The 13,739-nt window shown below is 34.7% G+C and overlaps 1 protein-coding gene across 4 annotated transcripts in view; it reads right to left on the reverse strand.

The window, feature by feature from the left end:
* Positions 1 to 13,739, reverse strand: part of STIM2 (stromal interaction molecule 2) — a 166,001-nt gene that overhangs the window by 23,280 nt on the left and 128,982 nt on the right. For all 4 annotated transcript variants that reach the window (XM_003898562.5, XM_031664682.1, XM_031664681.1 and 1 more), the window contains exons 4-7: positions 10,649 to 10,760; positions 6,833 to 6,948; positions 3,790 to 3,967; positions 3,074 to 3,251 (exon numbers count right to left, since the gene is read on the reverse strand). In XM_003898562.5, coding sequence (XP_003898611.1) covers positions 3,074 to 3,251; positions 3,790 to 3,967; positions 6,833 to 6,948; positions 10,649 to 10,760 — 584 coding nt within the window. The remainder of the gene's footprint in view (positions 1 to 3,073; positions 3,252 to 3,789; positions 3,968 to 6,832; positions 6,949 to 10,648; positions 10,761 to 13,739) is intronic.

The following is a 13,739-nucleotide window of genomic DNA, read 5'->3' on the forward strand; positions in this document are numbered from 1 at the left end:
TTCAAAAACACATTAAAGTAAGGGGAAGAGCATTAACTCACTGAAAACAAATCCCAGGCAACATATCTGCCTACATAACTAACTGCAATGGCTTGGGACAATACTGTGTTTAACAAGTCAGTTGGGTAAGCTGTGTGGCGTTCCTGCTAATCTCTCAGGAAGATAAAATTTAAGCTCACGTTCATGCAGACCTGCATAACACCACAAAATGTATGTACACAAGCCCTTTTTCTCAGAAGATTTTAAAGTTAAAATTTCTATACAATTTTCACTTCCAAGGAATTATACAGAGAATCTCAACAAAATTCATTCAAGTTATGCTCTTTAATCATAGATTTTTCTTAATATTTCCATAAATGTATTTCCCCTAAAAGAGCTCAAACACATTTAACATAAAAACTACTTATATATATTTTTAGCATAAATTGAAGATGAACAATGTTTAGATTGATTGCCAAATAATGACTCAAACTTGTGGAAAGTCTGACCTTCTGATAGTAGCAACTATTTAACTGTTTTCTCTGCTATTACTCATAAATGTTTCATTTAATCTAAATCCCAACCCTTAGTTTAAATCACATTGTTGTTTATAGGGGAATGAACACAGAAAAAATTGAATAATAAACAGCTTTTGCAAACAATAAATAACTGTTTAAAATGTAACAATTATTTACATAATTTTTGTATCTTAGAATAAAACAACAGTAAGTAAAAACATGATGTCACAAAAACAGCCTAAATATCTGAAAACTTGGTTTCTAGACCCAACTGTATTATTTATCATCTGTGTAACCTTAGTAAGTTCCTAAGGCTTATTGTCTCATGGAGAATAGGGGTATTTCACTTGCCCTGATTAAAGGCTTCCTGAGACTTTTTCTAATAAACAAATTTGTGAAAACTATTTAAATCACACAAAATATAAAGTGGTACTTAGTCACCCAAAAGTCTCTGTTCTAGGAAAAATAACACTATATAAAAAACCTACCGGATTTTCCTGACTTCTAACTTTATGTTGATTATTCTCCAGACAAAATACAGTAATTCCCTGAACTATGTGGAATTGTGGGTTATGTCATACTATACATCATTTCTCAGTTAAACTTATTTCTACAAGCAAGGCTTTTAATAGCAGTATGAGAAGACACAGACTTTGGAATATGACACGCAAAATCTTGCCTTTACCAGTTAACAGCTGTGTAACCCGAGGCAAATAAGTTATCTAGCCTCTCTATGCAGCTCATTTGTAAATGAAGATAATATCTATGTGCTGTGAGGATTAAAATTTATGAGCAAACCACTGGCAATGTTTGTGGCATACACTTCTGGTACAGAGTAAGCCCTCAGAAAATTGTGTTTCTTATTAATATAATCATGCCAGACAGTGTTCTTTTTAAAATACCAATTTCCTTCCTTTAAATCACCTTTTATTGACCCAGGATCTAATGAGATTACATTCATACCAATACATCATATTTTGGTAACTTCAGGGTCTATTGAGATGTGCACGGTCTCTCTCCCAAAGCTTTAAGTTAGAATGTCCATAATTCTTGGGCCCTTTTTTTATATTGTCTCTTCTCCCTCACTGTGAGACAATCACCTGTGAAGTACTACCATCAGTTTATATCTCTGTAGAAGAATTCCAAACTACTGTTTTCTGATTCGCTCTTTCTTATGTACAAAGTTTAGAAAGACAGAAATATACCAGAACAAACTGCGAGTTGGACGTCTTGGTGGAAAAAGGCAGGAGGGTAAAGGGCATAGTACCCAATTCCTGGATACAGTATGATTTCGACTAGGTCTTTTTTGCCAACTCCCTGATTCTTTGCTACATTCTGTGCTGCTATGATTTGTTAGGTGAATGGGACATGACTGTAAAATACATCTAAGAGTTCTTAGAGGGAAGAGCTCCAAAACACAGACATCTAGGGGTGTCAGAGAAGGAGTGGTTAACAGTTATAAAAAAGATGGCTGCGTTCAGTCAGACATATTCTCATAAAATGGCGATCTTGAAGGAAACAGTAATGCACAGTGCATATTTTCTCCTGAGTTGACCTTAAGTCATTCATCACTTAATTTGCATTTCTTTCTTAGCACTCTATTAAGAAGGCAGCAACAGTGCATAAAATGAAGTGGAGGCAGAATACCTAAGTTCTTGCCCCTGCTTTATAACTGAGTCACCTCTAATTTTGAGCAAGTTTTATAATCCTCATTTTGTTCTTCAGTTTCATTATCAGTAACAAAATCATCAAAGTCAGAAGGAGGAGATGGGACCACAGAAGTAGAGGCTGGAATGACATACTTTGAAGACAGAGGAAGGGGCCATGAGCTGAGAAACGTGGGTGGGCTTTACCAGTGGAGGAGGCAAGGAAGCACATCCTCCCCTACAGTCTGCAGAGGGAAAACAGTCCTGCAGGCTCGCCTCAGCTCACTCTGACCTCCAGAACTTTACGATGATAAATTTATGTTTATTTAAACCACTAAGTTTGTGGCTTTTTTTTTTTTTTTTAAACAGCAGGAACAGGAAACTAATGCATCTGCCTATAATTAAATTCTCCCAGCACCTCACCCTCTCCAAAGGACTCTGTGCAATGCCTAAATGCCTATATTCTATCTTAAGTAACTGAACAGGAGAAGCAGGTATTGGAAAGGAGCTTCAGAATTTTTAGCAGATTATGTTCTAAAACTATTTAACAGGATTCAAATGGATGTTTAATAGAGATCCTTTACCTTTGCAGAGAAGTTCAAACCTAGATATACTTTATCTTACTACATTACAGTCAGAAACTTAAACATATTACAGATGTTAAACACCTTAAATTTACTCAAGACAATGAACATGGCAAGAGATAAGATTTCATGAATGAGTGAACATGATGGCAACTTTATCTTTCAGTTACTGTGTTATTTTGCTATATGAACTTTGATCAATGCTAACAACATAAATGATTCTTTTATCAACTGAGGAACAGTAGACAATGGAACTAAATGTAGGAAACTGAAGAAAAACAGGACCTGCCTCCTCAGAGTGGCAATGTTAACATCTTCACAAGTGACTTTTTTTTAATGTAAATACCTGTTCCAATTCCTGTTCTGCATACTGACGTCTACTCAATTCACATTCAGCTCCCTCCCTTAGCTCTCTCAGCCGACAAGCCTCCTCCTTTGCGTAATTGATTTCATCCATCATTTTGCGCTCTAAATTTTGCTTTTCTACAGCAACATTTCTGTTTTCTTCCTGTGCCTTTTCAAGCCTTATAGAACAATAAAAATAAAAATTCCTCACAAAAATTTCCAAAGTTTTATTTTTTACAAAATAATAAATACTGTGTCAAGCAATTAAATACATATTTCAATCAGAAATCATAGCATTTTTCATTAGCCCTAAGTTTGGCTAATAAAAATATCAGGCAACTTACTATACAGCTATTTTGGTTATCCTGGGCTCAAAAGACAGGGAAAACAGGGAAATACTCTTCCGCAAAAAGCTTTTTAAAAATTCATAATTATTTAAATCAAGTTAAAAATAAAACTTAGCTACACATCTAATCCCACTATATTTGACTTACCTCCACTGTTCTTCTAGTCATTTATTCTCAAGTACACACATTTATAATAAATCTGTAATTATAAAAATATACTTTTCTAAAAAAATGTGAAATCAAATATGCATATATTCCTGATGTGTATAATAACCTAAATATAAGTGTTTAAGCACATGCCCATATTACTTTTTTTACAAATTGTATTTGCCTACATACATAACATGAGTTATGATTTTTCTGAACTTACCTCTCTTGTAAGTCCATTAGACTTTGCTCTGCAGTTTGTAGGCTCTCTAAATCTTTCATCATTTTTGCAACATGTTCTTTTGATGTCTTATTCTGCGTATAAGCAAACCAGCACCCTCCAACACCAATTACTATAGAAACTGTGAGGATAAAATCTTTCATCCAGTTATGAGGTGGGCCTATTAAGAGAATTACAGACGATTAAATTAATCTTTGAATAGGACAGGACCTCAATACAAAAAGACACTTTTTAAGTAGTTATCTAAAATAAAACCAAAAAGTGGAGATCTCTTTCCTATGCACAAGCTCTAGCCTTTTAAAAATTCTTTCTTCAAATAATGACTGTGCTTCTTATAACTCTTTGATATACTAGACTTATAGAAGGGTAGAGGTAAACTCATAAGGACACACCATGCCCCTGCTGGTCTTAGACGGAGTGGCTAAAGTCATGGGGACCCTTGAAAAAGCAATCGCACCTCCAATCATATGCTGCCAGAATGGTCCTCTGTGGGGTGAAGGGAGCCATCAAAAGTATCACCACCATCATCCCAACTCCCTTCCTTCAGTGAAGCCAGACAGCCGTCACGTTTTTGACACACTTACAAACCTGATCACTCACCAAAATGTATTTTCCCCAAGGAGGTAGCCATATAACTAATTAGGTTAGGTTAATCAGTGGTTCTCAAGGCTGGTGGTAATTCCTCACCCACCCCTAGCAGACATTGGACAATTTTGGGTTGTCTCAACTTTGAGGAGTGGTTACTGGCATCTAGTGGGCAGATGCCAGAAGTACTGCCGAACATCCTACAGTGCACAAGACAACCTCCTCCCTGTGTCCCCCCTGCTGATAACACAGACTTATCCAGGAACTATCCAGCCCAAAGAGTGACTAGTGCTAAGGCTGATAAAAGCCTGGGTTAAATAGTAATAACAATTACTCAATTTTAGGTGTCTATATGCCAGAGATACAGGGGTTACTGGCATGATGCTAACCCCCAGCCGTATGTCTAAAACAACAAGGGAGGAGCCAGGGCCTACTGCCTTCGGTGATACAAAACACAGAAATCACTATTCAAATTTCCTAATTCAGCCCAGTCAGTACACACTAATTTTCACGGGGCTCTCTGGAACAGAGACACAATGATAGCTAATATATTATCGTAATGCTCCAAAGAGATACAGCTCACAGTGAAAAACTGCCTAAATGGCCAGGCCTCCAGCAGAAACATATTTTGAAGTGTGGTGACATAAAGAATTCTACAGAAATCCCAAGTTCCTAGGCTGACAAGTCTGGGGTTTGGCTATGTTTGTGTAGTATGATACGTAGCATGCTCTACATCGGAGACTCAGTTCTCCATATTGCCAGAGTGCACACCCTCACCCTTCCACCTGTAGTGGAAGAAATGTACTGCTGAAAGCTACAATCTCAAAAGCATTTTTTATTTCTGCCTCACACTGAGATGTTCAACTCAGGTTCTCCTTCAACTATGAGCTCTATTCTCTGACCATAAATAACAATAAATAGATAAATAAGGTCCCACACTCAATAATAAGCACTAGACTAGAAAAGATTTTAAAGAAAAAAAAACTCCTTTAAAATGTATCTCTGTTCATTTCACAATGTTGGTTTTTAAAATAAATCTAACATAAGTGTTCTCACTATGGGGCACATTCACTCAACTAATCATTCTAAGACAAACATTTAAAATCATTAACTTTTTAAATGGTTTACTTAAGTATTTGTTTACAATCTTTTTGCGACTAGTTTGATTTCTTTTCAAATGACTTGGTAATATAATTTTTGGGGCTTAGAAAGGTGTTAGTTCCAAGATTAATAAAATATTAATATTCCTGATCAAGTTGTAAATAGAAACAAATTCTATACTTTAATTCCTATTTTTACCAACCACTCACATGAGAAAAATTGGACAGAATCCCACAGAAGACAATCCCCCAATGGATTCAGTCTGGAAGTGAGGACAAGGAAAAGGTTGGAAAGGGCATCATCTCTATGGAACGCTCGGCATTTCAAGTAGTGTTCTGTTTCCTAGGGTTTGTAATTTCCACCAACTCTCATAAGGGGAGTTCCAGCTGTTTCACCAGCTGCTCTTTTAGTCCAAGCCAAAAAAGAACCACCAGTAAAGTCATGAAATCTATTCAACCAATTCTAGTTACCCTTTTTTAGAAGGGCCATTCCCAAGATGGTATCATAGAAACCGGAAAATCTAATTCCAAGAATTCAGGGAGAATAAACATTAGTTTCCTACTTTATAACTTGTGGAAGCCATTTTTCTTGTATTAATTTTGTTATTCTTTTTTGACTTAAAAAAATAATTCCTTTAAAAGGTGTACTTTTCAAACACTTTCTCCCAAAGCTTTCTGAAAAATTTGAAATTAAATAAAACAAACATATTAAACTTCTCTTCTGGGGAAAAAAATATTCCTGTCAAAGTAAATAAATACAAGGTTTATTTTCTTTACAGATATTGCATAACACTTTCTCAAATGTTTCTCTTCAAAACAATCAAATAACATTGCCTACTTCCTGCTCCTGCCAGTATAGTTCGTTAATTTATAAAGCTTCAAGTGAGTCTTTGCTTTCCATCTATATCTAAAAAACCCTTTTCTTAGTACTTAGTGAAACTGTTAGGCTCTATTGCTTCATGCCATCAAGATGGTTAGATTGTGTTATTTTTTAAGAGATTCCTCAGTGAATATCCAATTACAGTAACAGCAACATTAAAACTGCTCCAAAGATCCAAAGTTTTAAACCTAAAAATTCTAAATTAACTGCTAAATATAGTTTTTTTATATATAACTTCTTACATTAGTAATCAGCTTTGAAAATTTCACACTCATGTTTCAGTGACAGAAAATCCCATCCTATAAATCTTTTAAGAAAGTATTAAGTATTATACTTCTTTCACAGCTAATAGATGATTCTTCTTAGAGGCCTACTATCTTATTTTTTTCTTTCCTTAAATAACACAGAGATGATCAGGATATTATTTTACATCATCCTCTGAGTGAGAGAGAATACTAACGTGTTAGAGGTCCAAACAAAACCACATCCAATGCCTTGAGCTGAAGTTTTTGTCTGTGACTCCGGTCACTGATTTTCAACTGGGAGATCATAAATGAAGGTTCGTGCACTGCTATCCTGTTTAGTTGAAAAACAAATATATATATTAAATGAAAATATTTCTAGTACATAAATTTAAATATTTGAGCAACACATTTAATACTTTACATATTACTGATGATGACTGTTGGAGCTCATCCCTGTGCGATTTAATAATTTGTTACACGTTTCAAAAACCTCTTCAGAGCAAGCTTAGCTACAGAAAGACTCCTGTATGTTAATCATTTAGTAGCTACACTGAAAAAGTTTTTATTTTCTAAGGTTACTTTCTGTTATGACCTACTATGATTTAGAAATTTATAAAGTTGAAAAAAAAAATATTTTTTTTTGAAACAGTCTCACTCTGTCACCTAGGATGGAGTGCAGTGGTTTGATCTTGGCTCTCTGCAACCTCTGCCTCCCGGGTTCAAGCGATTTTCCTGCCTCAGCCTCCCGAGGAGTTGGGACTACAGGCACCCGCCACCACGCCTGGGTAATTTTTTGTATTTTTAGTAGAGATGGGGTTTCACCATGTTGGCCAGAATGGTCTCGATCTCCTGACCTCGTGTTCCACCCGCCTCGGCCTCCCAAAGTGCTGAGATTACAGGCGTGACCCACCGCGCCCAGCCTAAAGTTGAAAATATTTTATAATCATTAATTATTTCTGTCATTTATTATCCTTTCACAAAGGATAATAAAACCGTAAATAATTTAACATCTACAGCACACTTTAAAAAACAGTTTTCAATTTAGAGCATATTGATTCTTTTTTAAAGTATCAAAAAATCTGTATCTTTAACATTCTAATGTTTAAACTGTTTAAAAATTGAACAAAGTACATTGAAGTCACAAGTGGGAAATAAAAAGCCTTCACGGATTGAGGTAGGTGGGTAAAGGAATTTATATAATAAGAAGTACTAAACCATTTTATTAGCTATGAAGAAAGCATGTAGGGGGCACAGGTAAAATAAGGAAATAAAATCACTTTATTATGGACTGTAAATACAAGCAGCCCAGTACTCAACTAAGATTTCTTAACCACCAAGTATGATGCTAGTAAAGATTTCATTACAGAAAGTCTAATAATAATAACAATGACAATAAATACAGACATATAATATATGCTGGGTCCTGTACCAATGGCTTCATAGTCAAGAAAACCTTATAACAGTACTTCCATTTTATAGCTGAAGATACTTGTGAGAGATTAAGTTGCCTAAGGTTACATAATTAGTAATAGGTAAGGCAAGAATTCAAACCCAAATACGTATGATTCCAAAGACTACTCTGAAACACTACATTTTGTAGAGAAAGGTATCAGTACTCTCTAAGTATGGAGAAATTACAGGAACTCCTATGAGGCTTCTATAAAACCTTAAAGAGCAAAGAACTCTAACATTCCCTCTCTAAAATGCCTTCCTTTATCTTCACAGGTACTTTCCTATAATGCTTCCCTTACACCTTTAACATGACATTTATCAAACAAAGGCAAGGCCTATGTCTTATCTCTGTATCCCCAAAGCCTAATGTAGTACTTGCCAAAAGTAGAAGCTTGATAAATGTTTGTATAATAGCTGAATGAATGGATGGATGGATGGATGCATGAATTAATAGCAAACTATCAATAGGCTAAGAAAGACAACAAGATGTAGTAAAAAAGAAAATATATAACAAAATTTTATGCAAGATTCAATATGAGTCCAGAGGTAAAAATGATTCCACCTGAGTGGGTGAGGGTATCAGGGAAGGCATACAGGCCTGAAAGAAATGAGGTGGTATGTGTTGGGTGAAGAGAGCCTTAGTATAATGTTTGGTAGTAACAATTACAGAGTAGAAAACACAGTGAAAGGTTTAAGATCACCACTACAGTCAACATAAAACATAGTTTTGGCTACCTTTAGCAGATGTAAAGGGTTTTAACGTCACAGAAAAGAAACATCATAATGGACTGTTGTAGGCCAACTATCTAGAATACGTAATACATTTTCTTATACATTCTTCTAACTAGCTCTTATGTCTACAGATACCATACAAAGAGCTCTGGAACTTACATAATAATTGAAATTAATAGATATTGCTCCTTTAAGCTGACTCATCTAATTTCCATGACTACATAACGGGGGCTTAAGAAAGAGTTTATTGTTTTCCTTTCTCCTCCCCTAAAAAAGGTTCCAATGGGCTGACCTGAAAACTGAGCTTATAATGTTTTTCTATAGTAACATGTTCACTGTTTAAGGAGTTATCTTGACAAGTGTGCGATGTCACAATTTTACCAGAATTGGAAGCATCTCTGATCATCTTTACTTAACCAAAAGAAATGATGTAGCTATAACATTGATTGTCAAAACACAGATTAGCCTATTTTATTTCATGTTGTTGTTATATAAAGAAGTTTCTCAAAAGGCAACAAGGAAATTCCTACTGTTCCTCATACCCAGGGCAACATATATAAACTAAAAAACTCTAATTTTATTTTAATGTTTGACTCTGTTTTAAGAACTTGTTTTAATTAAAAGAACTATATTTTATTTGATTTTTGTCTTCTTTCGAACATCTAGTTGTACTATAAACATGAAAGATATTCAGGAAGTACTTATCAAATTGACTCTAATCCCCATAATTTCATCATTCTAGTCATGTATATAATAAAATCAGAAATATTCATGTTGGTGTTCAGAATACATTTAAGAGAGATTTGAAAACTTTCAACTTGATCCAAAATACAAAACTCAAAGCAACAAAGGATACTTATCTAAATAGGGCATGTAAGGAAGTTGACTAGGGACACAATGTATATATTTCATTACATATAATGATCAGATTGTAATAACTGATTAGAGTCTTTTTTGATGTAGGAAATCATCCAGGGAAAAATAAAACTTAAGAAGCAATCTTGTAAGGGTAAAAAATTCTGGTAGAATTATTGCAAATTTTGACATTTAAATCCTTCAAAATTATTAAGTTAATTAAATTAATTAGAAATTATAATTTCTAAATTATATCATTTGGTATTTGCAAATGATACAATTTAGATATAATTTAGAAAATAAAATTTAGAAAACAACTAGATTCAGACATCTAAGGGAAAAACTGGCAACCTGGACTTTGCTATCAAATCTATCTGGGTTTAAATGCTGCCTTGGGCGAAATGTTTAACTTGTCTCTGACTTGGTTTTTTTAACCTGTAAAATGGGAAGGACAATATATAGCTCATTTTAATCATGAGGGTTAAATGAGATAATATAAAGTACTTGAATGTAACATACATTTTTAAATGGCTGCTATTTTTTATTAGTTTCATTTTTAAAATTCAGGTATAACGTATAGACACCATAACTCGATGGTTATTGTCATTTAAAATGTCACAAGAAAGAGATGCACATCAATCCATTCAAGTAGGTGTGTTCACAACAATGAATCAGTATCAAATAAAAAAGTTTTTCTTAGATCGGTCAAAAGTTGACGTTTGATGTTATTTACAAATAATATAGTTGACCCACCATCTGAAACTCAAAATCATGTTCCTTGGAAATAATTTTTTTCAAGAGCCTGATTATTTAGACAAGAAAAATTGATTAAAACTTGAAAATGCATTATTTAGAAAGATTAAAGAATGGATACATCTATATTTCCTTTGTGCCCTCAGTCATGGAAGTAACTTGTAGATTCAGTATGGGAAAAGACATCTAGCATATAACTCTCCCTGAGAGGAAAATACATTTGCATAACAAAGACTCACCTGGGAAGTGTCGTTCCTTTGACATTGTTGTCTCTAAAATTCTTCTCATATTGGGGTAGTTCAACAAACTCTATCAACCACTGAAGAGTGTCTTCAAGGGTCCAATTATGAACTGCAGGAGATAAAAGGGGAATGCGTATTTTAAACACACCTGCTTTCAGAAATACATATTCTATAATTTCAGAGAATATAAAGATGTTAGATTGCATTTTCAATTTAATCAACATTAAGTACTAAAATTGTATCCAGCACTCTATAAGAGAAGAAAGCCTTACAATCAAAAACAGAAGTGATAGATAAAAGCAATTAGGACAAAGATTAGCATAATTAATTCTAAAATAAACACCTATACAAAGTTTGTAAGGATGAAATAATCTATCATTCTGGTTGTAGAAAAATTACCAGATACATACTTGTTCATTCTTTCATCTAGCCATCCACCCATATAGTATCGTAATACTGAAAACATTCTGAATACCAGATTCCATTCTAAGCACTGGGCATATGGCAGTGAATAAAATGGATAAAGTTCTTGTATGGAAATTAAATTCCTTTGGGTTTGGGGAGGGGCACTTTATGAAAGAAGGAAGAGGAAGGGAAATTTCAGACAGTGATTAACTTAAGAAAAGAAGGAAAGATGTCAGGGTAAGCCTCTCTAAGGAGTTGACATTTGAGACCTAAAAATTGCAAGGAGCCACATTGTGAAGATATGGGTGAAAAATATCCCAAAGAGAGGAAAAGGCTAATAAAAAGAGCCTTCAGATGGAATGAACTAGCAGAGTTTGAGAGACTAGCAGAAAGTCAGAGAGGAGCTAGGTCATGAAAGGCTTTCAAGAACTCTGGATAGTTTTCTAATTTCAATAAAAAGAAGGGGAATAATCTTTTTTTAGAATATTGTTCTTCAATGTGGAGAATGGATTGTTCAAGGTAAGACTAAAAATGGTCCAGTCTTATCGTGAAATACAGAGAAATAAGAAGACCATTCATTACATAATTGCCTAGGACAGGAAAGGATTATTGTCTTAGACTATGATGGTAGTAGATAAGATGACAACAAGGAGTCAGATTCAGGATATATCCTGGGGATAATGCTATTAAGATGTGCTGATTAAATGGACAGGGGCTGGTAGCTAAACAAAAGCCAGAAGTACAAAGGGTGCTACCATTAACTGAGATAGAAAAGAATGGGGAGGAAAAGATTGGGGAAACGAGCAGGGGCAGGTGATAGAGATCAAAAGTTGTTTTAAGACATGTTATATCTGAAGTATGCATCTGACATTTAAGTGTAGATAATATAGTAGCAGTCAGACCTACAAGTCTGGAGCTTAGGAAAAAGTGAGGTTAGGAACAGAAGTATTAGTGGGAAGTCATCAGCATATAGACAATCTTTAGACTAAATGACATCAACCAGAAAGACAGCTATTAATAGATTCTAGAAGACTGGACTTAAATCAAGAATAAAATGATAACTAGCATCTCTTCTCCTGAATATTTATTTTAAATTAAGTCCTTTGTATGCATTTTCTTACATCTTAAAAAAAAACTTATGAGGTTCTAACATATTTATCTTTATTTTAGAAGTTAAAAACTAAAAAAACTAATGGAACCAACAAAGTAAGTAGCAGGACTGGATTTGAACTCAGGGACACTGTCCATAGAACAAGACTTTATACTACTCTGAAAGTAGTAATACTAAAAAACAGTAAAGATATAAACAAGCAGTTAAGCACTGGATGCAGCTCAAAGGTTTCTGCTTATGAAGGGTAACAATGAGTTTATGCAAAGGGAAGGATGCAAGTGTGCTTAAAAATGAGAAGTTCTATACTGTCTGCATTTAATTTGAGGGTTTTGGAAAACATGATGCTTATAGACTACAGAAGAGGTCAAAGGAGAGTGAAGAAAACGTGAGCAATAAAAGCAGATCTGGGAATCTATCTGTATATAAATAAATCTGAAAAAATCTTTCTGAGAAGCTACATAAAACTATGAATTCACACTTGCAAGCAAAGCTAGGTTTCCATCAATCTGCCTTTTTTATTAAGTGTTCTTTAGAGAAAAAGCTTAAATCGACCACAAACAAAAACCAAAAACATTTAAAAACTAGATGTGGTAACTGATAGTTTTATACTGAAACAAAGCTTTCACTGTTCTCCCCTTCATGTGTTCCTACCATAAAACCTGGACATGGGTCTGAGGCTGCTGTATCCATTTAACCAAATAACAGGATGTCAGCAGAAGGTTCAGGCCCTGGGTGTTTTCCACTGAAGTTAGTGCATTCAAAGTAGACTTTTTACTCTTAAGTTTCTTCCTATTCAAGATGAACTGCATTGAGAAGTGCCCTGTCCTGACTGCCAAGAAACTCATGGTGCAGCTGCACCTCAGACACCCACACAAAATCCCCAGCCAAGAAAACAAGATAAGATTCTCTCTTTCTGTGACTGTTCAACAGTGAAAATTACTGATCTAAACACTTCAGCACATCAAAGTCATCCCTCAATTTCCAGTAAGTCAGTATAGAAAGGAATAAAAATCAAATGAAAAAGAATACATTAAAACTGCCCAAATCTTAGTAATACTCTACTTAGCAAATTAAAAATTGTAGTGTTCTTGACAACGAATCTTTGAAACAAAATTCTAACAGCACAGTTTATTTTGGGGGGAGATTCACTTCTCCTTTTGCTGTGGTTTCCTTGGTGATACTTAGTAAACACCTTCACTTCTCTTCTCATGACTGGGATTTGCATTTTTTATTAGCTTTCTCTGTTCCAAATACTCTAGTTGTCTTTCAATTCTTAGGACAGATCATACTATGTCCTTCTTCAGGGCCTCTGTACGTGCTGTTTGCTGAGTATAAGCTCCTTTTCTCTATCCCTCCACCTTTTTGTTTCATTAAACCTTCATATCTCAGCTAAAACTTTAACTCTTTAAGTGAGCCTTTCTGAACATTACTATATAACCTTTTTTTCTTCCTTTTTTATAGGGACGGGGTCCTGCTGTGTTGCATAGGCTGATCTGAATTCCTCGGCCTCTCAAAGTGCTGAGATTACAGGCATGAGCCACCACACCTGGCCCCTGATTATTAATCCCTTAG

Source organism: Papio anubis, chromosome 3 (assembly GCF_008728515.1).
Source record: "Papio anubis isolate 15944 chromosome 3, Panubis1.0, whole genome shotgun sequence".
Classification (NCBI taxonomy): Eukaryota; Metazoa; Chordata; class Mammalia; order Primates; family Cercopithecidae; genus Papio; species Papio anubis.